Source organism: Trichosurus vulpecula, chromosome 3, assembly GCF_011100635.1.
Source record: "Trichosurus vulpecula isolate mTriVul1 chromosome 3, mTriVul1.pri, whole genome shotgun sequence".
Taxonomy (NCBI): domain Eukaryota; kingdom Metazoa; phylum Chordata; class Mammalia; order Diprotodontia; family Phalangeridae; genus Trichosurus; species Trichosurus vulpecula.
This window is the reverse complement of record NC_050575.1, coordinates 36,702,914-36,728,274: the sequence shown is the minus strand read 5'-3', so window position 1 is coordinate 36,728,274 and position 25,361 is coordinate 36,702,914. Positions and strand designations below refer to the sequence as shown.

The window sequence follows — 25,361 nt, the reverse complement described above, 5'->3', positions numbered from 1 at the left end:
CCTCTTTGGACTCAGGAAATTTATGAAAAGGGATCAGCCATGGGTTGAGAAGCCTGCTCCTTAATATGAGTGTTGGTGAACAGAATTTCTGAGCCCATCCCCACAAGGTTATGTTCATCTCGTCAGTTTTGGATTCTACTCCACCATGATCCGGACAAATACAAACCTCTACCCTCTCCCACTCCCCAGAAAAGCTCATCATCATGGAGATTGCTTCAGCTTTGGTACCCACACCTTATTAAAACCCTCAGTAGTTTCTGCCCCTCTGCTTGGTGGGCAGAGGAAAAAACTTCCAAATCCTATATATAAAAAGGACTCTGAAGCCAAGGGAACTCTTCATTTCCTATCAGTTGTACTCTTTGGATTAGCCTTTTGTATGTTGTCTTCCCCCATTAGATTGTAAGCTCCTTGATGGTAGATACTGTCTTTCCTTTTGTCATTTGTAGCCTTGGTGCTTAGCACAATGTCTGTCAATCAACACTCAATAAACATTTATTAGTCACTTAGTATGTGCTAGGCACTGTGCTACATAGTAGTCACTTTTTATATTGTACTGTATGGCCTTAGGTACTTAATCTCTCAGTTTCGAGACTCTCTTCTAGAGTTCAGCTGTCTTAGTTGGTGAATCAGTAGACCTGGCTGGTCCCAGACCATGCTTCTAGCCATCCACCCCAGCAATCTTGCCATCCAGCCCTGCCACATTAATCACAGCTTCATGTCTGTTTCCTTACCTCCCTCCTCTTTCTTCATACTAATTGATATGGGAACTGTGATAGGTAGCTAGCTACATATAAATACAAGAGGAAATGCAAAAGTACCACCCTCAGAGCTTTCATCCTATATATCAACCAATCAAAAGACATACTTTAGAGTACTTACTATGTACAAAGCATTGGGCTAAGATATAAGACAAAAAGCAAAAACAGTCCTGCTCTTGAACCTTCTAGGTCCTCAAGTGCAGCCCTTTGACTGAATCCAAACTTCACGAACAAATCCCCTTAATAAAAGGATTTGTTCTGTAAAACTTGGACTCAGTCAAAAGGCCACAACTGACAACCTAGAAGGTTCAAGGCCACAGGTTCCACACCCCTATTACACACTGGCTTCTGACCTTTTAATTCCACCAAAACTGCTCTCTGCAAAGTTACCAGTGATCTCTTAGTTGTCAGATACTATGAGCTTTTCTTTTTTTTTGGAGGGGGAAGGCAGGAAAATTGGGGTTAAGTGACTTGCCCAAGGTCATGCAGCTAGTAAGTATGTCAAGTGTCTGAGGCTGGATTTGAATTCAGGTCCTCCTGACTCCACAGCTGGTGCTCCACTCACTTCACCACCTAGCTGACCCTACTATGAGCTTTTCTTAAGCCTCATTCTCCTCAACCTCTCTGCAGCCTTTGGCACTGTTGATCATCCTTTCTTCATCGATGTTCTCCTTTTTTATAGGTTTTCAGGACACCACTCTCTCCTGGTTCTTCTTCCTATCTGACCACTCCTCAGTCTCCTTTGTTGGATCCTCATCCAGATCACACACCATCCAGAACAAAACCCTATTCCTCAGCGTCTGTCCTGGGCCCTCTTCTTTTCTCTCCCTACACTACTTCACTTGGTGATCTCATCATCGACCATGGATTTAATTACCGTCTCTGTGCTGATGATTCTCAAATCTACCTTTCCTGCCCCAACATCTCTGCTCACCTTCAATCTCTCATCTCCAACTGCTTTCAGACATCTCAAACTGGATGTCCAGTAGACATATTAAACTTAATATGCCCAAAACAGAACTTATTCTTGCCCCCTAAACCCACCACCTGTTATTCTGTAGAGGCTAACAGTATCCTCCCAGTCTCTTGGTCTCCCAACCTATCCTCATACCCCATATTCAAGCTGTTGCCAAGGCCTACCTATTCCACCTCTGTAACATCTCTCCTATATGCCCCCTTCTTTCCTCTTGACACTTCCACCATTCTAGTGCAAGCCCTCATTACCTCATGCTTAGACTATTGCAATAGTCTGCTGGTGGGTCTGCCTGCCTTAAGTCTCTCCCCACTTCTTTCTTCTTTCACAGCTGTGACAGCTATGGAAATATGTTTTACATGATTATACATAAATAACCTATGTAAAATTGCTTACCATTTTAGGAAGAGAGGAGGGAAGGGAGGGAAGGAGAAAAATTTGGAACTCAAAATTTTGTAAAAATGAATGCTAAAAATTGTCTTTACATATAATCAGAAAAAAAAAATACTATCCAAAGTCGCTCACCACTTCAATCCATTCTCCATTCAGTCACCAAAGTATTTTCCTAAAGCACAGGTTCAGCTGTGTCTCGTGTCTCTCCCCTACTCAGACTTCAATGATTTCTTATTGGCTCCAGGAGAAAACACAAAATAATTTATCATTCAAAACCTTTCATAACTTAAGCCCCTCCTACCTTTCCAGTCTTCTTATACCTTACTCCTTAATCCAGCCACAATGGCCTCCTGGCTGTTGCACCACACTCCAGCTCTTTCTCTGGCTATCCACCCCCCTACCCCCCCTTGCCCATGCCTTGGAATGCTCTCCCTCCTCAACTCCACCTACTGATGTCCCTGGCTTACTTTAAGTCCCAACTAAAATCCCATCTTTTACAGGAAGCTTTTCCCAACCCCTCTTAATTCTAGTGTCTTCTCGTTGGTGAAATGGATGGTTTCAGAAAAACCTGAAAGGAATTCTATGAACTGTTGCAAAGTGAAGTGAGTAGACCAATGTACACAGTAACAGCAGAATTGTAATGATAATCAACTCTGAAAGACAGTAACTGATCAATTCACTGATCCACAATTCCATAGGACTCTTGATGAAAGACACCCAGCTCTTGTTTGTCCTTCATTCTCTAAGAGGACCATGGTATCAGGAACGTATGCCATGACTTGCAAGTAAATTGGATTTAAGTGAAGGAAAGCTGTGCAAGGTTACCAGCCACATTTTCTCTTCTAGCTTTTTTCATCATGAGTCCTTTGGAGCTGTCTTTGAGCCTTATATTGCCGAGAAGAGCCAAGTCTATAAAAGTTAGTCATTACAGAATCAGTATGTCTGTGGTTGTGTACAATGTTCTCCTGGTTCTGCTCCTCTCACTCAGCATCACATCATGTAGGTCTTTCCAGGTTATTATGAAGTCCATACCTATCTTCCTATATGGTTTTTCTTGAAATGGAAACTTACTTTCTTATGTCTGCTGTGTACATGGCAATATTTTCTCCCTTTTTTAATTTTGTATTTAAGTTTAAAGTTTAAAAATTACCAAAAAAAAGATGAAAATAGCTCCCTCTAACCCCACCATTCCGGAGTTGGGGGGAAAATGAGAATCTTGTCTTGTATTTCACACACACACAAATTAAGGCTCTGTCAATCAACAAATATTCATTAAGCACCTTCTATGTCTTCTATGTGCCAGCACTATGCTAAAGACTGGGGACTCAAAAAGAGGTATAAGACAGCCTCTGCCCTTAAGGAGCTTACTATATAATGGGGAAGACAACATGCACACAAGCTATATAGCAAGCTATATGAATAGGAAAAACAGAAAGAAGGTACTATAATTTTTTTGAATTTAAAAAATTTTTATTTTCAATTCCAAGTCCTTCCACCCTTTCTCCACCCATTGAAAAGGCAAGAAATATATCTGTCATACATATGAAATCATGTGAAACATTACCACATTAGCAATGTTACAGAAAAAAAAAGTAAGAAAAACAAAGAAAGAGAAAAAATAATATCTTCCAGACTGCACTGAGAGTCCATTCGTTCTCTACCTGGGGGTAGGTGGGGCCATCTCCAGTCATCCTAATTTATATCTTCCTTCCTTCCTTCCTTCCTTCCTTCCTTCCTTCCTTCCTTCCTTCCTTCCTTCTTCTTTCCTTTTTTCCTTCCTTCCTTCCTTCCCTCCCTCCCTCCCTTCCTCCTTCCTTCCTTCCTTCGTTCCTTCATTTCTTCCTTCCTCCCTCCCTCCCTCCTTCCTTCCTTCTTTCCAGACTTCTTCCCTTTTCTTTTCCTTTCCCTTCTCTGAATTTTGATGGCCGAAAACTAGCAAGGTATGTTGGGGTTTACTGGCTAGATTTCTCTCTTAAACACCATGCCTTAAACCCAAGTCACCCTGGCTCTCATCAATGGGCCATCAATAGGTCCCAGCCCAAGCACCACTTAGTGATCATTGATGGCTCAGAGTGAATGTAAATAGTAAATGTTTCTGTTTTGGCCAGGAACCCTGAAGGTCTTCCCCTCCCAGACTGATTTTTTTTTTTTGGATTAGGTAAAAAGTGGCTCTTCTTATTTTTTGTACATATGGATTTTTTCTTCTTTCTTTTATCTTTTTGGGATGTAGAGCTAGCATTGGTATTGCTAAATCAAAGAGCATAAAGAGTTTAGTGATTTTTGGGGAGTAATTCCAAATTGCTTTCCAGAATGGCTAGACAACTCCACCAACAGTGCATTATTTTGGTTTTTTTCCCAGACCTTTCCAACACTTGTCTATTTCCTCTCTTGTCGTCTTTACCAATCTGATGGGAATGAGATGGAAGCTCAGAGTTGCTTTAATTTGTATTTCTCTAATTATCATTGATTTGGAATAGCTTGAATTTCTTCCTTTGAAAACTGCCTATACCCTTTGATCATTTATGGGGCAGGGCTCTTAGTCTTATAAATTTGAATCATCCTTATGTGTCTTGCTTGGATATAATCAGAGAAACTTGTACAGATTTTTTCCCCAAGTTAACCTGTTTTCCTTCTAATTTTAACTATGTTAGTTTTGTTTGTGCAAAAAAATTTTTTTTAGTATTTCAGTTAAAATTGTCCATTTTGTCTTTTGTGATCCTCTCTATCCCTTGTGTTGTACCAGAAGCGAGCGAGACACACCACAGAGTATAAGTTTTAAGTGGAGAATTTATTAACCGGCGGCCATTGGGGTACGGCACCACAAATCAATGGCAATGTGTTGGGGTGACAGGTTGGCTTATATAGGATATGTGGGGGTACGGGGTGGGGGAAACAGGAACAAAGGTCCTGGCTGATCAAAAGATTCAGTCAGGTTATCATACTAGTGGGATAATCTCATTTACATTCCTTGGTGGAGTCACGGAGCCCCAGGGATATCTGCTAGAAAGGGTCTGCCAGGTTATCCTTCAGTGGGATGGTCCTATCTATTGACGTTCCTTGGTAGAGTCATGGAGTCCCAGGGGGTTTGCTAAATGCCAAAGATATCTGAGTCCATTCTTTCTGGGAGTGCTTGTCAGTAGCTAGGGGTTTCTCAGGGGTTCCTAATTTTCCTTGTATTATACTTGTTTGGTTATTGTTAGGGGTGGACTTAGTGCTAGCATCTTCATTTCATGTTAGATATCGGGACAAAATGAGGCACTTACAATCATTGAACAGTTAACCAAAGGAGGTTTACTTTGCTCTAAAAACAAGGATATACAATAAGGATGCAGACGTACTTTGCAGTAATGCCCAGATTCTGGGTTTATTAGCTTTTGCATACTTGCATTCTAGGGGTATTTGGCCATATTAGCCAAATTGGTTTTTACTGGTCAACAATTTGTAAAGTGCTTTGCAAATCTTAAAGCATTATATAAATATTAGCCATTATTATTAATTATTATTATTACCTAAAATCCCAAGTGGAAAAAAATTATTCCAGAATACTTCCTACTTAGAACCAGTTGGTTTCACTGTGAGACAAGATTTAGTCTTTCTTTTCCCACAGGGCATACCTAATTAGTCCACACTGCTATTCCATCCCTATTGTGTCAGAAGCTGGAGTTTTCCCCAGAGACACTAGTTCTCATCCACACACTAGGCCTGAAATGACTTGGATAATCTTTCTCTGCCATTTAGACACTGAAAATGACTAATAACCAAAACCATAAGATTCTCTTTCAATCAACCAAGCCCAGATTAAATCCTGGCTATATGGACAGGGTTTTAATCCCTTGACTTATTTTTTTTCCTGTATATACCAAACTAGACACTAGCTTCCTCCATTACACTCTCCTTCCCTCTCCTGTGTCACAAAATGGTTATGATTGATAATAGCTTTTGGAAAGGGCAAGATGTCTTCAAAGATGCAAATTAAATCAGGAGTTATATTTACACTTAAAGAACAATCAACCAATAAACATTTATTAAGCATCTACTATGTGCCAGTCACTGCTTACACTTCATAAATATTATCTCATTTGATTTTCTTTTTTTTATTTTCTTTTTTTCTTTTTTTTATTTAATATATTTAGTTTTCAGCATTGATTTTCACAAGAGTTTGAATTACAAATTTGCTCCCCATTTCTACCCTCCCCCCCACTCCAAGATGGCGTATATTCTGATTGCCTTGTTCCCCAGTCAGCCCTCCCTTCTGTCACCCCACTCCCCTCCCATCCCCTTTTCCCTTCCTTTCTTGTAGGGCAAGATAAATTTCTACACCCCATTGCCTGTGTATCTTATTTTCTAGTTGCATGCAAAAAAACCCTTTTTTTCTTTGTTTTTGAACATCTGTTTTTAAAACTTTGAGTTCCAAATTCTCTCCCCTCTTCCCTTCCCACCCACCCTCCCTAAGAAGTCAAGCAATTCAACATAGGCCACATGCATATCATTGTGTATAACCCTTCCACAATACTCATGTTGTGAAAGACTAACTATATTTTGCTCCTTCCTAACCCATCCCCCTTTATTGAATTTTCTCCCTTGACCCTGTCCCCTTTTGAAAGTGTTTGTTTTTGATTACCTCCAGCCCCATCTACCCTCCCTTCTATCATCCCCCCCTTTTTTTTTATCTTCTTCCTTCTTTTTTCCTGTGGGGTAAGATACCCAATTGAGTATGTATGGTATTCCCTCCTCATGCCAAATCTGATGAGAGCAAGATTCACTCATTCCCCCTCACCTGCCTTCTCTTCTCTTCCCACAGAACTGCATTTTTTTTGCCACTTTTATGCAAGATAATTTGATTTTCAAAACAACCCTGGGAAGTAGATGCTATTATTAGCCTCATTTTAGAGTTGAGAAAAACAAATTATGTGACGTTCTCAGGGTCACACAGCTAATAAGTGTCTGAGACTCTATTTGAACTCAGGTCTGTTCTGACACTAAGCCTAGCCCTCAATCCATTGCAGCATTTAGCTTCCTGGTATGTTATAATAAAAATAATTTAAAAGCTAGCATTTATGTAGAGTTTTAAGGTTTGCAAAGTGCCTTACATATATCATTCATTTGATCTTCCCAGCACTGTAAGGTAGGTGCTATTTTTAATCCCATTTTACAGATGAAGAAACTGAGGCTGAGAGAGGTTTAGTGACTTGCTCAGGGTCAATTGGTTAGTGTCTGAGGCAGAATTTGAACTCAGGTCTTCCTAACTCCAAGTCCAGGGATCCATATCTACTCTGCAATTTAGCTACCAACAGTTGTTTCCTCAGGAGCTGCTACTAATGTCAAAACAACAGTGCAAAGTGTCTAATTTCCCTCTTTGATTCCCTGTCTCTCTTCTTTTTGTTGCAAATCAGTCAAAAAGCCCCTGGAATGGCAGCACTGCTAGCCCCAACTTGGAGCCTGTAATAGTCTTTCCCAAGTTTGAAAAACAGAATTTTTTCTTTTCAGGACTATGGTTCCTAGAATTGAATTCACAATCAAGTTGTTTACCTTTTCATTGTGGGGAGAAAAGCAGCTTACCTGTTTAAGACACAGCCCTTTTTTTGTTTGCCACAGATCCTGAAAAGCTTCTGACTTCACCTACATGCTTCTTCCTTAGCAGGAAATGGATGAACTTGTAGGTGGTGTTTGGGATTATTTATTTCTCTTTGTCACGGATTGGTCCTTTGGTGGCACTGGAGGTTGTACATATAACAAGATAACTTCCGGCTTGCAAGCTTTTCAGCCCAAAACAAAACTCACCTAGCTTTTCTAATACTATATTTGTCATTTTTGTGGTTGTAGTTTTGTTCTGTTTTAGACGCTAGAGGGAACTGTAGCTTTATGAGTTACTTCTCTCAGACACTAATGGAGATATCCCACAAACTTTGATTTCGTATGTTAGAGCCTGAGCAAGTATATTGAAATCTTGCAAGAAAAATGGGTCTTTAAAAACATTTCCCAGATATTGAAACATGGCACTGTACTTCTATTTAGTTCCACAGATCTAATGTTTTTCAAATTTTTTTTCCTGCCATGTTTTAGCTACTGTAGTGTGAAATTGAAGTCTAATTGAGTTGATTTTCTTTGTTTAGATTAAGTACGAATAAATATACCTTGCAATATAATTAAAAATTATTTCTTATAATTATATTTTTAACAGCTTTCCCCGTGATAATCAGAAAAATGGATCATTTTCTTTAGACAAGTTATTACTGACTCTGCATATCCAACCTACAGCTAAAAGCAGCATTATACACATGTAAATAATCAATTAATACTCTTGATTGACTTTTCTGAAGATTAACAGGAAGAGATTTTGTTGCTATACATTCAAAGAAATCCATGCTGAAATTCAGTGTAGCTTTAAATGAGACGGATTTATACGGGCTACCTTTGTAAAAAATATTAGCCAAAGTAAACAAATCTGTTAATAATTAAATACTGGTGTGTTATCTAACTAGCTGTCAATGCAGATTGAGAAAGAGAGCATTTATCCAGTAAGCTAAACTGGCAAACAGAAAGGAAATATATCTGCCAAAGGTTTTAAAAAACTTTTTGTTATAGTAGATGAAAAATGCATCTCTTGTTTTGGAGACAGTATTCTTATGCGAATAATACATTTTGAATGTTTTTTGAATTACTATTTTCTGTTTTGTCATGGGACAGTTTGGAGTTCACAGAATTTTCCTTCTAATCATTTCCTTGATAAAGAGCTCGGAGAGTACAACACTGCTGGCAGAGTTTAAAAACTGCGGAGATGTGGAGTGTGAAAGTAAGTATATTGAGAATAGAAACATAAATACATAGCATAAATATTAAAATGAAAATATTTGGTATAGATATTGATATACCATTGGGGAAAAGATGAGGTTATAAAGGTTAACTTTGTAGATTGTGAAAAATATTAGAAAGGAAGCATTCTGTGGCACTACCTCACAGAAATGGTCAAATGGTCAAAGTTCAGTATAAATTCAGATGATATAGAGGTTTTCCCAGTTATCACAATCAAATTTGTTAGCATTTTAAAATGTACTTGATTATTTTCCATTTCATTTTCCCACTTATTCACCATTTTGTTTACTGGAGCACATAAAGACATTAAATTACTTTGTGTTTGTACTCTTTCTGATTTATACAACAAAAGCTTTATTTTTATTTTCAACCATGTTCTGAGTCTCAATGTATTTGAGCCACCAAGATTTATACTATTGTGTGTGTGTGTGTGTGTGTGTGTGTGTGTGTGTGTGTGTGTGTGTGTAAATTTTAGCATCCCTGACCCTCAGGGGTTCATTATTAATTTTTCATGTATTCCTCATGCAAACCTTTAACTGATATCAAAGGTTTCTCTCATGATTTCGTTTATGTATACGAGCAATGCAAGTTTGGTTTTCTTTCTAAATGTACTACAACAATATTTTGGTTATTACATCTGCCTTTAAGTTGACAGTATAGTGCCCTCTAATTTGCAAAGTACTCTGTTTGCATTCATCATTCCATGCTCACAACAACTTTTGAGTTGTTACTATTCTCCCCATTTTACAGAGCTGGGACCTAATATTCTGAGTGGGTAAATAACTGCCCATGATCAACATAATCTGAGGTGTTTTCTTGAACCCAGGTCTCCTAATGTTATGTGGTATAATTGTAGCCTAATAGATCAGAATGGCTTCAAATAAGTAATTATCATCTATCTGATAATATAACCTTTATTTCTAAACTTTTGAAAAAGAACTTTTCTTAATTCCTTTTCTGAAAAGTAAACTAAAGTGAGGAACGAGATTTATTAGTCACCTGCTCATTCGTAATTAATTTCCTGTCTCAAATTTCTATTTTTCTCACATTTTCATATCTATAGAATCATAGTTTAGACTAGCGATGTCAATTTCAAATAGAAACAGGACCACTAAACCATATGTAAGGATCTTTTGGCTGCATATTGACCACATGTTAACAGTGTCTACATTCTATTGAATTTTTATTTATTTTCTTAAATATTTCCCCATTCCATTTTAATCTGGTTTGGGCTGAACTTGGGAGTAGCCTATGGGCCTTGTGTTTGAAATCTCTGGTTTAGATCAACAATATAAAAGACATTCCAATTTGTGCAATTTCATGTGATATTTAAATTTAATTAGTGGTCTTATTAAATCAATTTTTCACTGAGGAACACTGCTACTGTAAGTATGAATTTATTTCAATGATTACTATATATACACATGCCATACATTATCTTCGTGTTGAAGGGATTAATCTTAGGCATTTTGTAAATTACTCATTCAATAAATTTTTTTTGGAGGTTCTCTTGTGGGCTAAGGGGAATAGGAGAGAAATGTAAAACATATTTCTTGCCCTCAAATTATTTATATAGATTAGGGAGCAAGACTTAACACATATGAAATAATTAATACTATAATATGAGTAATGCACCATTAAGACCGTAGAAATAGAGAAAGATTGATTTGTTGTAGAGCAGTTGAGCAAGGACTTAGCTATACCCCAAAGGACTTTCAGTAGGATTTGTCAGAATTATTGGAAAAAACCTTAAATTCATCTAGTGGATGATGGATGTTCAGATTTTGAGCTAGAAGGGACCGTATAGATCAGTCCAATCCTCTCATTTTACAGATGTGGAACTTGAGATGCATATAGGTTAAGTGACTTGCCCAAGGCCATACATTTAGTAAATAGAGCTGGGATTTTAGCTCCAGCTCTTTGACTCCAAATCCAGAGCTTTTTCCATTATACAAACCCTACTTTCTTAAATTTTTTTTTATTCTGAATTTACCAAACACCAAAAAAAGAAAACTTGCACATAGAAAGTAAAACATAAAAAATGAATTATAAGGGAAATTACAAATTTTTGTATAGAATGTTTTTTAAAAATCATATGATAAATTCAGCATGTTGCTTTCAAAGCTTTGTTGTCTGTTTCCCTCTGAACTTTCTTATATTTCTGTTTGAACATTTTTTAAGATGCTCGAATGAGCTCTTTTATTTCTTTTCTCTCTTTTTTTTGCAACAGCCTCCTCCTTCCCAAACCCCTTTCCCCACAAATAAAAATCAGAAAAATATAATCTTTGTAAAAACTTAAGTATTGTCAAGCAAAATAAATCATCAAAATCTCCATATCCACATCCTTATCATATAACTTGGATTCACCAAACAACCTTCTATCAGGAGATGAATAACATGCTTTGTCATCTGTCTTCTGAAGTCTTGGCACAGGTAGGGAGAACAACCCAAAGTTACACTAACCAGCAATGCACACAGTGTGTTCAGAGGAGAGTAAAAAGACTGTTGGATAGTTGTGACAGAAAAAGTTGGATATGCAGTAGGGAACCATTGGAGATTTTTAAATAGGGGAATGATTTGATGAAACTAGTGTTTTGAAAATTAATCTGGGGGGCAGCTAGGTAGTGCAGGAAACAGAGTACCTGCCCTGCAATCAGGATGGACCTCAGTTCAAATCTGGCCTCAGAAACTTTCTAACTGTGTGACCCTGGGCAAGACACTTAACCCCAATTGATTCTAAAAAAGAAAAATGGAAAGAGAGAGAGAAAGAAAGAAAGAAAATTAACCTGGCAAGTGATATGATGGACAGCTTGAAGTAAGAAGAGACTAGAGGTAGAACATTTTTAAATATTAGTGTTTAAAATGTGTATTTTCTTTGAATGTTTATATAGCTTTACTAAGCAGAGCAGTAGCCATAAGAGATTATGAAGGACCTGACTGTCAATACTTGAACTTCAAGACGGGAGAAGAGATATCTGTTTATGCCAAACTTTCAGGAGAAAGAGAAGATTTGTGGGCAGGAAGTGTAAGTATCTTATTCAACACTGAATTCAGAACCAATGGTTGGATATCTAGGATGAGATAGGACTAAGATAAGTAAAATATATTTTGCACTTCTAGAAGAACTTTCATCTAAAGTTATGAAAGCACTTTGTAAATATTAACAAAACCTCCAAACTTGTGGGAAAGAATGGAACTATACATTAGATTCAAAGATATACTTTCTGTCAAAAGAGAATGGATATGTTACTATAGAAGTCTTCTAGTGAAAGAATCATTGCCTAGGAAAGAGAGAAGTGTATTTTTTATAGGGAAAACAACTGCTATTCAGCCCAAAGTCCAGAGGATTGAGGTTCACAAAAGCCTTATTGCTTCAGACTGCCTTCCTGAGTCATTAACATGAATAAATTAATGATTAATGCTTTCAGAGGCAAACATGTCTGTATAACTCTGTATCATTGTCTCTTCATCAAAAAATGTCATGACTAATAATCTTGTTACCAAGTTGTATAAGGATGACAGAATAGCTAAAGATAGGTGCTTTCCTCACTGAATATGTATAGTGTTAGCAAGCATGGCCACTGTTTAAAACTGAAACTCTGCCTCTTCATCTCAAGGACCATATACCATTTTACTCAGCTTGAACATCTGATTTACACATCAGAAAGTTTTGGCTGCTGTTCTTGTCTTGATTTCATCTTCTTGCTTCAGGATTTGCATTGTATCTCAAAAAAAAAAAAGTCATTTGATGATTTAAAAAAAATCACCAACATTTCCTACTGGTTCCACCCTCTTCCTTCTAATAAGTAAAGTTGATCAAAACAAATCAGCATGTAGGCAACAACCTTCATTTCAAATCTCTTGTGTACCACCTTTCTACTGAGAGGTAGAAATCATTCTTCACCTAAAGCATTCTTCAATCATGACCGATCACTGAATTAGGGATTGCCCTAACTGAGCAGAAGGTCTTATTATTCTCTAACCCATTTATGGTCATGTGTAAGTCATATTGTTTTATAGAAGAATTTGTTCCTTTCTTTTTTCAGACATGTTGTTACTTGAGATCCTACTGTATACAGAGGGATAGCCCTAAGGGTTTTTTGTTTTGTATTTCATAGATTGTCTATGCTAGGGGTCCTGTATTTCTGGCATGGGAAGTTAAAACATTTTCCTTTGGGCTATTGAGTTAACAGTTTAATTACATGATGACCTGATAACTTTCAAGCAGAATCTTTAAACTTGACTTCAGAACTCATCAGAGATTCCCTGACCCCAATGAAGTTGGATTGTTGATGGTGTGAACACTGGTCCCAGAGACTAAACTCTGCTCCCTACTTCCACCCCCTTCTTTTTCACTTGAAAGGATGGGGTGATTTGGAAAAGACTAGGAAGAATCCTGTTCTTCCATAGAAATATCTAGTGTTACATTTAAAATAAGGTAGTTTGACTGATAATAACAATAGCTTGCACTTGAATTTGACTTTAAAGCTTACAAAGAACTTTTACAAATATTATCCTTGCTTATCCCTCACAATAACCCTTGGAAGTAGTTGCTATTTATTATCCCCATTGTGAAGATGAGGAAATTTAAGCAGACAAAGGTTAAGTGATTTATCTAGGATATTTGAACTTGAATTTGAACTCAGGTCATCCTGAGTTTTTCCTATCCACTGTATCATCTGGCTGTTCTTAAGATGACCTCTGAGATCCCTTTTCAGCTCTAGATTCATAACCCTATGATCCTTTTTATATTTAGGTCATGTATCTAAGCTAATACTGCAGCTTAGTGGTGCAGTGTGGATAGAGTGCCAGGCCAGGGAGTCAGGAAGACTCATCTTCCTGAGTTCAAATCTGGCCTGAGAAACTTACTAGCTGTATGACCATGGGTAAGTCACTTAGCCCTGTTTGCCTTAGTTTCCTCCTTTGCAAAATGAGATGGAGAAGGAAATGGCAAGCTATTCCAGTATCTTTGTCAAGAAAACCCCAAATGAGGTCACAAAGAGTTGGATATGACAGAAAAATGACTGAACAAAAATGATATCTTCTGGTAGGTCTGGGCCTGCCTGAGGAGCCAAGGGGAAAAGAAGAATATTATTCTTAGACCCACCATGTTCTGAAGGTGCAAAATTTATTAGAAAGCATAAGAACCTAAATAAGATGATCTTGGGGCAGCTAGGTGGCGCAGTCAGTAGAGCACCGGCCCTGGAGTCAGGAGGACCTGAGTTCAAATCCGGCCTCAGACACTTGACACATGTACTAGCTGTGTGACCTTGGGCAAGTCACTTAACCCCAATTGCCCTGCCAAAAAGCAAAAAAAAAAAAAAAAAAAAATAAATAAATAAATAAAATGATCTACTGGTAGCTTAATTTAGGCACAGTACTACAGGCTGTCTGGAATTAAAGTAACTGTAGCAATTGCCACCCCAGCGAGTGATAGCACTGCTGGCATCAGAGGACCAAAATACAGTAGGTTCTTTTAATCTTGGGGCAGGAAATAGACTAAGGAAGCTGTGTGAAAGAAGCTGAGAGGGCTCCCCAGTCTCACAGAATGTTTCATTTGAACTAAACTGGGAGTAGTCACACACACAACCTGAGAAAAGCATAATGCAAACTGGTCCTCTTTTCTTTTGTTTGGAGATGGATCAAGGACACAGACTAGTTCACTCAGATATGGCTCTCCTGTCTCTTATTCTTTGCTCAGAAACTAAAACACTTACCCTACCCTGAATTCTGGGAGTGTAACGTTCCCATCTGTGCTGTATCTAAGCCAGGTGAATGCTATGGCAACCCTGGATTTATGAATTTGCCTTTGTTGCGCACAGAGTACATTGTGGTAGGAATGAGGAATGGCAAGGAAGGGAATAAAATTTAATACAAATTGCCTATCTCTCCTGACTTCTATACTTAAAACAAAGACATTTTAGCATCTGGATATTTTCTTTGTCACATTGTAGAAGCAACAAGCTATCCTCTATCCTCCTCCTCCTTCTCTCCTTTACAAATATTAAGAAAACATTTAAAAATTATCTTAGTCTGAAAGCGAAACTTTATCAGTCTTTCTTTAACTAACAATTCTCTATTAACTATCTCCTCCCTTCTCTCTGATTAGCCCAGGAATGACTGTTCCCTTGAAACAATTACAGCTGTGACCAGACTAGGGCAGGGGGCCCTTAACTGATTCACCTAAGAGGAGTAGGTTCTTTCTCTATTCTTTGACCAGATTAGGGTAATGATCAGAGTAAAAGATCTCTTGGGTTCACCTTTGATCCTCTAGAAAGGAGCACTCTTGAAGGGAGTGGTCAAACGGAAGATTAAATGTTTTAGGAAAATGATTTTCTAAATGTGGGTTGAAAATTAAATTGCTATTATTCTGTTGGAAAAAGCCAATTGTTAACTGAACTGTTACCTAACTGAACTCTGCCTTTGCCCAATTTTGATTGTGAAATACACTTTGTTTAAAAACCTTATAAATTAGGACCTCAAAATTATTTGGGTTAGACAATTGAGGGCACAAGGAAACTCAGTTTGGACATTTTTATAAGTAGGATAGGACTTAGATTTAGATTGATTATAAATTAATAGCAGCTGTTTCTGGCAGGCTTCTGCTTATAATGCAGAGTACAGAATTTTTTCTTTGACAACTTGAACACTGTTTTTTTGAGAGTTGTTATGTGAACTTGTCAATAGCTTATAAGGTGTGAAGTGCTTTTATATATATGTATATACATATATATGTTCATATATATGTATATATAGTTTGCCTCTTTCTCAGGGGTATTGAGGCCAATCCATTTTGGAAACAATTTGAGGCAATAAGATTAAAACTCTGTGAGTAGCAGGGAACTGGAGAGTGGAACTGTGAGCCTAACAGAGAGGGATAGATAAAGAGGATGGGGTGTACCCCAAGAGGAAGGGGGAAAAGGAAGATGCAGCTTACTCTCTGCTGCTTCATGTTCCTGGTGCAGGGCAGCCTTTATCTGGTCCAGGACACTCACCTGGTAGGGGGAGTCCAGTCAATCAATAAGCATTTATTAAGCACCTAGTATGTGCCAGGCATTGTGCTAATAATATAAAGATGGATACACAATCTCTGATAATGGCAGGAAGAAGGAAAAGTATTTCAAAGGGATCAGTAGCGCCCTTCAGAAAGGTCATCTGTGGCCAAGATAACGCCTCCTATGACTCTGATGACCCTGAACATGACAATGCTGAGGGACAACCTTAGTCCTGAGTTCCTCGGAGTGGGGGAGAGACATTTCTCCCCCAAGTCCTGTAAGATCACCAGCTCCATACTCCTTGGGCTGTTGGCCCCACCAGGGTACTCATGGGAGAATCCAGGACAGCTCCCTGCCCATACCCATCATAGTACCATATCTCTTGCCAAGCTGAAAAAAAATCTTTGTCTGGGGTGAATTCTATCCCAACATCAAGACAGTGGCACTGAATCTCCTGGTCACAGGGAAGATTGTGGCCCATGGCAATGGTGCCTTCAGTGTCCACTTCCAGCATAATGCCACTGGCCAAGGGAACATCTCATCAACTTAGTGCCCCCCAGCAAAACTGTGGAGTTCCACCAAGAGCAGCAGATCTTCACTGAAGCCAAAGCATCCAAGAGTTCCAATTACCGGGTGGAATGGGAGAAGGTGGATCAAGGCCGTTGGACTTCACTCTGCACTCACGACCATGCAAAACCTGCTCCCAGGACCACATGCAGAGCTCAGCTACGTGGAACTGCTCCAAGCCCTTCAAGGTCATCTGTTTCTATATCACTTTCTACAGCACAGAGTATGGGCTGCTCCAGAAGGTGTGCTCAGACTACAACTACCATAGGGATGCCCCCTACTATCCTTCTGAGTGATGCCCTGGGTAGGTAGAGGGGAGGACCTTTAGGGACCTTCCCTCCCTCCACCAGGGGCTGAAGGGGATTGTACTGCCAGAGGAGGAGGAGACCTAGGGAGCATGGGGTGGGAAAGAGACTGGATTTCCAGGCAGGAAGGGAGAGTGGAAGCAGAATTGTGGGATATGATCAGAGTAAAATCAAGGGAGAAGGAAAGGGAAGAATGCTTTGTAGTGGGAGCTATTGAGTAACCTTAAGAAAAGGATGTGTTCTAGGTAACTGAGCCACACAGGAGACTGAGTTGTGGATAGACATTGAGTTCCAAGGGTTTGATGGGAGTGGATTAGGGAAGCCTCTGGCAAAGATCTAGAGTCAAATATCTCTAGGGATCAAGTGATATAGAGACACCGAGAACCTTAGTTCCTTGGCCACTGTACTCAAGAAAAGACAGATACAAGATGGTGGATACCTTCAGAGAAAATACAGAGTTGGAAGGGCTCAGGCAAGTTTGCAGTCAGAAGGGCATTTCCAACAGCCTGAGTGGAAACACTGAAGATTAATTTGGATTAGAACAAACACCCGTCCAAGTGGATGAGGATTGTTAGCACCTAGTCCTTGAAGGTCAGTAGAGTAAAGTGGGAGGGATGACCATCAATAATCAAGATCTCAGTTAATGGAGGAACCCCCCCCCCCACATCCCTCATCTTTAAGAACCACTCTCCCCTGCTAATAAGGATCCCTAAGGGGATCCTACCTCCCACTCTCAGACAATATTAGGAGGCATAGTCTGATGGGATAGGCTTTGCAAGAGTGCGCGAAGAGAGTTTTCTAGCCCAGCAAAAGGTTCATTGGGCACAGATGGAAAGACATTCAGACATTGTACTGTTAATGATCTCTCCTCCTCTGCTCCACAATGCCTCCTGAGTCCCCTCCTCCTGTATTGGGTATGTTTCCTCAAGGAAATAAGCTTAGGAAGGAAGATAGAACCACCTGAATCCCCTCTGCAACCTCTGCTTCCTCCACCCCAGATGGCTCTAAGGGATTGCCAGTTACTTCAGAAGGTTAAATGAGACAGAAGCCACTGGGTCTCTGTCTCAGATGTTATATGGTGTCTGTATTGGGTTATGGCAGAATGAAAGGGAGGGCAAGGGGATGTTTTGTAAAATTACCTTGAATGTTGACTTCTCTTTGGAGAATCATGTTTTTGGAACAGAGAATAAAGCATTCACAGGACTTGGGGACCTTAGGTGTGTAAAAAAAACAACTCTGTGAGTGAAAAAACAATTCTTTAAAAATTGTGGGAGAGAATGAGGGTCAATAGTCTTCGTTGCTTTAAGGGGAAAATTTTTTTTGAAATATTATTTTTCTTAATTTTATAGAAAGGAAAGGATTTTGGATATTTTCCCAAAGATGCAATCCAAGTTGAGGAGGTATTCATTTCTGAAGAAGTTAAAGTGCCAACTAAAGTGAGTATAAACCTCCGTTCTTTCTAATTAATCTTAAAATTATTCTTATATCATAGCATTCTTATGCCATGTTTTTCAATTCTCATTAGTTACATGCTTTTCAAGCTGGCCAGCTAGGGTTTTTTAAATACCTACTATATTCCAGACACTAGCACTAAGGCTACAAATAAATGCAAAAATAGTCACAGTCTAATGGGAGAGACGAGCATGCAAAAAACTATGTACAAACAAAGTAAGTATATGTATATTCATATATAAAGTACCATATTTTACATATGTATATACACATATATATATATACACATATACATATATAAATAGTGATATCAGAAGGAAGACACTAAGATTAAGAACTAGGAAAGGCTGAGACTTGAAGGAAGCCAGGGAATATAGGAGGTGGAAATGAGGATGAAGAATGTTCTAGACATGGGGGACAGACAGTAAAAATGTTCTGAGTGAGGAACCTGGAACACCATGTGCTTATGAGAAACACCAAGGAGGTCACTGTCACTGGATCACAGAGTATATCAAGGGGAGTAAGGTAGAAGAAGCAGGAAAGATAAGAAGGTTATGGAGGGTTTTGAAAACCAAACAGAAGATTTTATGTTTGATTCTGGAGGTAACAGGGAACAATTACAGATTATTGAATATGGAAGTGATATGATCAGACCTGCATTTTAGTAAGATTGGTTTGACTGCTGAAAAGAGGATGGATTGGAGCAGGCAGAGACTTGTGGCAAGTAAATCGACCAGCAGGCTACTGTAATAGCTGAGATGTGAGGTGAGGAAGACCTTCACTACAGTGATTGCAGTGTCATTGGAAAGGAGGGGGTATATAGAAAAGCGCAGGATTTGACCACTAATTAGATAAGGAGAGTGAGGGTAAGGAGTTGAGAATGACAGGTTGTGAGCCTGGGAGACTGGGAAAATGGTGGTACCCTTTAGCAGTAACAGTAAAGTTATGAAGAGGATTAGATTTGAGGGAAAAGACAGAGTTCAGTTTTGGTCATGCTGAGTTTAAAATGTATGTGGGATATTTAGTTGGAGAGGTTTAATGGGCAATTGGGGATTCGAGACTGGAGGATTGAGAGAGAAGTAGATCTGAGAGTCTTCTGCATACAGATAATAAATAAACCCATGGGAGCTGATGAGGTCACCAAATGAAATGGTGTAGAAGGAGAAGAGAAGAAGGCTCATGACAGAGCCTTGGGAAACCCCAACTACTCATTATGTAAAGCATTTGAACCAAGAGATCTCTTTAGGAGTCATTTGAGTATTTATCGTCCAAACTTGGACAATAAACAAAACAAAACACCTTTCCTCTCTATCTGAATAATGCTTCTTCCTGTTGTATGCTTTGTATTTAATAAAACAAAATAACTCCTGGTTTGTCACAACCAAATTCTTATTTTTATCTAGTAGATCTTTCATCTCTTTCATCTGAAACTCTCACTGCAGTTAGTGGAAATTATCTGGGTTAAGTGGAAGAATTAAAATATGTCTCTTTGTATTTGGAAACTTCACTTTTACCAAAACTCAGAGTGATGTGACATCCTCTCATACGTAGCAGGAAGCAAAGGGCCAGTTATTAGAGACATTACAGACAGGGTACTGTACTTAGGTAGCTGGGGAGAGAGATCTACAGATGGGGAGAATGGAAGGAGTCAGGACAACATCTAAACTGAGAGAGTCACATCAAAATATTAACTGGATTAGAGTAAGGGGAATGGAGCAGATACTGTAGACTGTAAGAACTAGGAGGACCAGGACAAAAATTAGCTGTCAGGAGCCCAGGTGTTGGTCATTTGTGCTTGAAGCTAAGAATTGTCTGGGAAGAAGACAGCTTACTGAACAACACTGTGTACCTCTGTGCAACCTCCATTGGAAGGAGAAGAAAATCATGCCATCCATGTTCTTCCTTCCATTTTACAGGAAATGGCCCACTAGAATTTGGAGAGAGATACCATCTTTACTATTAGTATATCTAATTAGTATACTTCCTTGGGATCCCAGATTTCTTTCCCTGGATTTTCCATCAATGCAAGAACGTTAACGTTCTCTGGAGATTCCTAGGTTTGGTCTTCCACGGCATAAATTTTCCATTTGACATCAAGGATCCTGATCCTAAATTCCCCTTTTCCCACTATCCTTCCTGCCATGTTAGATGGATCTTTCTCCAAAGTAACTGACGGAGTAGGCTGGGTTGGGGAATGAGTGTGCAACTGCTTACTTGGGAGCAACAGATTACTTAAAATTTTATTATTTCTTTAACAAGTTTGTGAGAGGTATAGTCAAGGTGACCAAATGGGAAAGGAGGTAGCAGTAATACTTGGCAAACCCTAGAAATTGAAGGAGGTCCTTCAGATTTATGTGAACTTCAGAGTCTAACACAGCATCTGCCTTCCATAGGTCCTTCAGAATTGTCTAATTATTTTTGCTTACTTCTTAGTTCTCAGTTGTGCTCTGGAGAGTTGGAGGTTAGTGTGTGTGTGTGTATGTGTGTGTATACACACACATATATACATATATACACATATTAAAAGATTTTCTTACTTATAAAAAAGTTATTTAACAATATAGATTTCTGGCACCATATTTGAAGACAAGTTCCATTAAAATGACAATAACTCCTGAAAATTAGGGCAGCGAGGTGGTACAGTGAATAAAGTGCCAGGGCCTGGAGTCAGGAAGACTCATCTTCTCGAGTTCAAATCTGGTCTCAGATACTTACTAGCTGTGTGACCCTGGGCAAGCCACTTAACCCTGTTTTTCCTCAGTTTCCTCATCTATAAAATGAGCTGGAGAGGGAAATGGCAAACCGCTACAATATCTTTGCCAAGAAAACCCCAAATGGGATCACACAGAATTGGACACAACTGAAAAAAAATGACTAAACAATCTCCTTCCCTTCTCCAGAGTCTGAGGAGGCAAAACGTAGGAAAGAGGACTATGCCTCCCATTTGGTAGGGGAGTTAGTTTATCTGATATCTTGAAGTAAGTATTTCTGCATAAAAGCTGGGTGGCTGAATGGAATTGGGGTATAGGGGAACACCCCCTCTATTTGAGGGGGAACACCCCTTCTATTTGAGGGGAAACACCATTGGTGGAGGCTGGAGCCATTTGCAGAGACACCCAGACACCTCTCTATCCCAGGCATAATCCTGCTTTCTGCCCTCTCACCTTTGTACCACTGCCTCTTCCTCTGGGGAGAGGAAGGAGGACAGGTTCATAATTTAGCTCTTTTCTATACAATCCCAGTTCTAAGTCCAAAATCTACCACCTCCCAGGTTTGAGTCCCCGGCACTCTAGCTTCTCAGGGCTTCCATACTAGGCTAGCTGGCTGCGTCATTTCACCTGGCAATACTGGCTCTAAGGATGCCATGGCTTGAAGTCCAGTGTCCTGTGGGGATCACACCTGGCACCTGAAACTGAGGAGGACAAGCAACACAAAACATAAAAAGTACCCCCAGGCCCAGAAACCATTGTAAAAGTGGGGGTAGAGGAATGATTGTCCTTCCCTTCTCACTATCTCAGTACAAGATGTCTTTATTATGTGTGGACTGGAATCTTCATCCTCTGGATACAGCAGATCACGTAAGAGTTGCTGAAAAGAAAGAGAGTGAATGACTCAAGTTAGCCAGTTTTAAAGATGTAGGCGACCAATCAAAGAAGGCTATCCCCAACCTGGGCATGCCCAAATCAACCTAGATTACATATAAGTAACCTTTAAATTTGTAGCTATGGGCTGCTATTGGACTTTGCTCAATCTTGAAGGCTTTTCAGTAATGACTCAAAAATGACTCAGGATCCCACCCCCCAAAACCCACCCTGACACATAAATATACTTCCCTCTAAGGGGCTTATATGTATACAGAATCAAGGAAAACAAATTCCTTCAATGTCTGCATGCAAATATATACATATATTTGTATATAATATATATATCTATTAGTATATGTCTCAATCTGTATCCTCAATCTGTCACCATAGTATGTTTTATTATTGATCCTTTGGAATCATGAATGGTCATTGTATTGATCATAGTGCATTACAGATTTCAAAGGTGTTTGTCTTTACATTGTTGTTATATAAATTCTTTTCTTCATTCTGGCTCATTTTATTCATCAATTTATAAAAGTCCTTAAAATTGTTCATTTCTATAATATTGATGTTATAGTGTACATTTTTTTTCTGGTTTTGCTTAGCTTACTGTGCATCAATTCATATAAATCTTTCAACCTCATACCCATCATATTGACAAAGATAACAAAAAAGGAAAATAGAGGGGTGTGTGAAAACAGAGACATTGATGTACTGTTGGTGGACCTGTGAATGAGTAAAACCATTCTGGAAAGTAATTTGGAATCACACACAAAAAGTTACTGAACAGTGAATATCTTTTAACTCATGTATACCTATAGCTATTCCTATATAAAAAAAAAAGATCAAAAAATAGGAAAAGGTCCTACAGTTCAAAAGTATGAGTAGCAGTTTTCATGTGTGTCTGTGGTGGCAAAGAACTAGAAACTAAATTGCCCATCAGTTGAAGAATGGTTGACTAAGTTGTGGTATATGAATATGACAAAATACCAGTGATTTTGTAAATGCCTTCCATGTAAGATTTAAACTTTATATGGATATCCTACAGGTAGGCAGCTGGGGTAGGGAGCCGTAGATAGAGCTTTGGACCTGGAGTCAGGAATACCTGAATTCTACTCCAACCTCAGATACTTCCAAGTTGTGTGACCCTAGAGACAAGTTGTTTAACCTCTGTCTGTTTCAGTTCCCTCCTCTGTAAAATAGGGATGATAATGGCACTTACCTTTCAGGGTTGTTGTGAGGACAGAACGAGATTATATTTGTGAAGTATTTTGCAGACTTAAAACACCATGCCAGGTGTTATGTGTACAGCTACAGAAGGGACTGTAATTTAAGACATGTACTAAGAGCAGCAGCAAATACACATAAAAAAATATCTCTGAAGTACATACTCCTTTATGTCAATAGCTTTGTAGATCATTAACATCTGATTGATTTTCTCTCCAGCAAGGTTGAATTTGCTAACTCAAGCAGGGGATTTTCTGTACTTTCTACTTTGTAGGATGTGTTGTTAATACTTTCTTAGACAGGAAGGTGGTTCTATGAATTGGGGGGATGGTGCATGATAAATAGAGAGGAGTGACTGTACAATAATAACTTTGATTTTCCCAAAGAGGTTCTGCCTTCTAATTCAACGGTTCAACAAAATCGATTAAGTGCCTGCTGTATGCCCTTAATATGTTTAGTTCTGGGAAGATCTGTTTAAATGAGACAAGATCTATGCTCTCGTGAAATTTATGATCTAGTAGAGGGATCTGATTAATACACAAATAACTATAACATAGTAATAAATGATAAATTCATAGATAAAAGCATAGTATTACATGAAGTCCGAGAGGGGAAATTTCATTATTCATTGGAAAAAAACAGGAAAGGCTTACTGGAAAAGGTAGTATTTACATTGGACTTTAATGGGTAGACAGGAATACAATAGCCAAAGAGGAGAAAAGTAAAGGAAATAGGATTGTGAGGTATAAGGAGCATTTTGGACAATTGCACAGCAAAAGGAAAGTGTAGGATTTGTGTGGGTGACAGAGACTGGTATAGTTTGGCTAGAATAGGTGTGGGGAGTGGTATGAAATAAGGAAGGAAAGGCAATGTGGTACCAGATCATGGAGGATTTTGTATACCAGACAATAGTTTTAATTTTTACTAAATTAAATTTTACTCAAATGAAATATTTGTCAAAAGCATTTAGCACAGTTCTTGGCACATAGTAGGCTCTATATAAATACTTCTTCCCTTTCCCTCCCCCACACTAAATTGTCCATAGAAAGCCAGTGAAAGGTTTCAAGCAGAAGAGTACATGACCAAATAAACATGCTCCACCTGATTCAGGCTTGCTCCCAAGGTGAAATTTGTGTGGACCACATTTGGCATTATGAGAATAGAAATTAGTTGAAAAGAATTTTCTAACTTATGTCATAGAATAGAGGTCAGAGAGTAGTAGTGAGGAAGAAACAAAATAATTTTGGAAGACAAATTTAATTTCTCTTACTCATCTGAGTTTAAATCTCAAAAAAACTCATATAGACCTTGGGGATATGAAGAGATGACAACCTTCTTTCCCTCCTACCTGCACCCCCAACCTTGGAAGAGGTAGAACAGCAGCTGAAGACAGACTGCAAAGAATGGTCCAACACAGTAGCACATAGCTTTTCAATAGCTTTATATCCAAACAGCAGCTAACACAAGCAATTTCATAGTGGTCACAATGGAGGAGGAGAAAGGTTCCAGATGGGTAATAGATTTAGGATTCTGAATTGTATTGGCTACATGGTTTGCCTATGCATTTCTTCCTTGCTCGTCTAATTTGTTCATAAAGCAAACCTTTAAGTCTAAGTTATGTATCTATTGGGAGTTGTAAGATGTTGGTCAATACCTAATTTCTGCCAGACTGCTTTTCCAGTTTTCCCTGCAAGTTTTGTTAAATAGTGAGTTCTTACCTCAGTAGCTGTGGTCTTTGGGTTGGTTGAACATTGGGCTACTAGATAGATTTGTTTCTGTATTCTGTGTACTTAATATTTCCCAATGATCAACCTCTCTCCTATTTTTTAACCAATATCAAATGCCTAATACATAGAAGAAATACTTATTTGAGATGAGATTCCCAGGGTAAACTGCAGAAGAAGAGAATAATTCTACAATTCTAATCCCCTCTCCCCACCCCTCACCCCCCAAAATAACATGGAAAAGCCACAAAGACTAGTGTAGAAGGCCCATTAAAAAAAATAAAAGAAGAGAGAAGGATTAACAAGGGATCAAAGAGAAACAAGACTTTTGTTCTCTCTGGACTTTTTTAATGGACAGTGATTTATAAGACTGCTGAGATCCACTTAAGAACTCAAGGTGCCTCCAATTCTGAATATAACTGTAGAAATATGGTTAAATATTAGACCAAACTCCTATGTGGGATTGGATATATGTTCTGTTTATTGTATCCACATAAAATGGTCAATTTTTCAGAAGTTAAATAACATTTTAAAATATTTTTTAAATGTAAGTATTTAAAAAGAATTGTT

At 38.6% G+C, this 25,361-nt stretch overlaps 1 protein-coding gene and 1 pseudogene across 5 annotated transcripts in view; both read left to right on the top strand.

The window, feature by feature from the left end:
* Window positions 1-8,623: 8,623 nt before the first annotated feature.
* The window catches only part of MIA2 (MIA SH3 domain ER export factor 2), a 130,461-nt gene continuing 113,723 nt past the window's right edge, over window positions 8,624-25,361 (top strand). For all 5 annotated transcript variants that reach the window (XM_036750632.1, XM_036750635.1, XM_036750633.1 and 2 more), the window contains exons 1-3: window positions 8,624-8,917; window positions 11,829-11,962; window positions 18,154-18,240. In XM_036750632.1, the coding sequence (XP_036606527.1) occupies window positions 8,803-8,917; window positions 11,829-11,962; window positions 18,154-18,240 (336 nt within the window). In that variant the 5' untranslated portion in view covers window positions 8,624-8,802. The remainder of the gene's footprint in view (window positions 8,918-11,828; window positions 11,963-18,153; window positions 18,241-25,361) is intronic.
* Window positions 15,864-16,795, top strand: LOC118841114 (annotated as a pseudogene).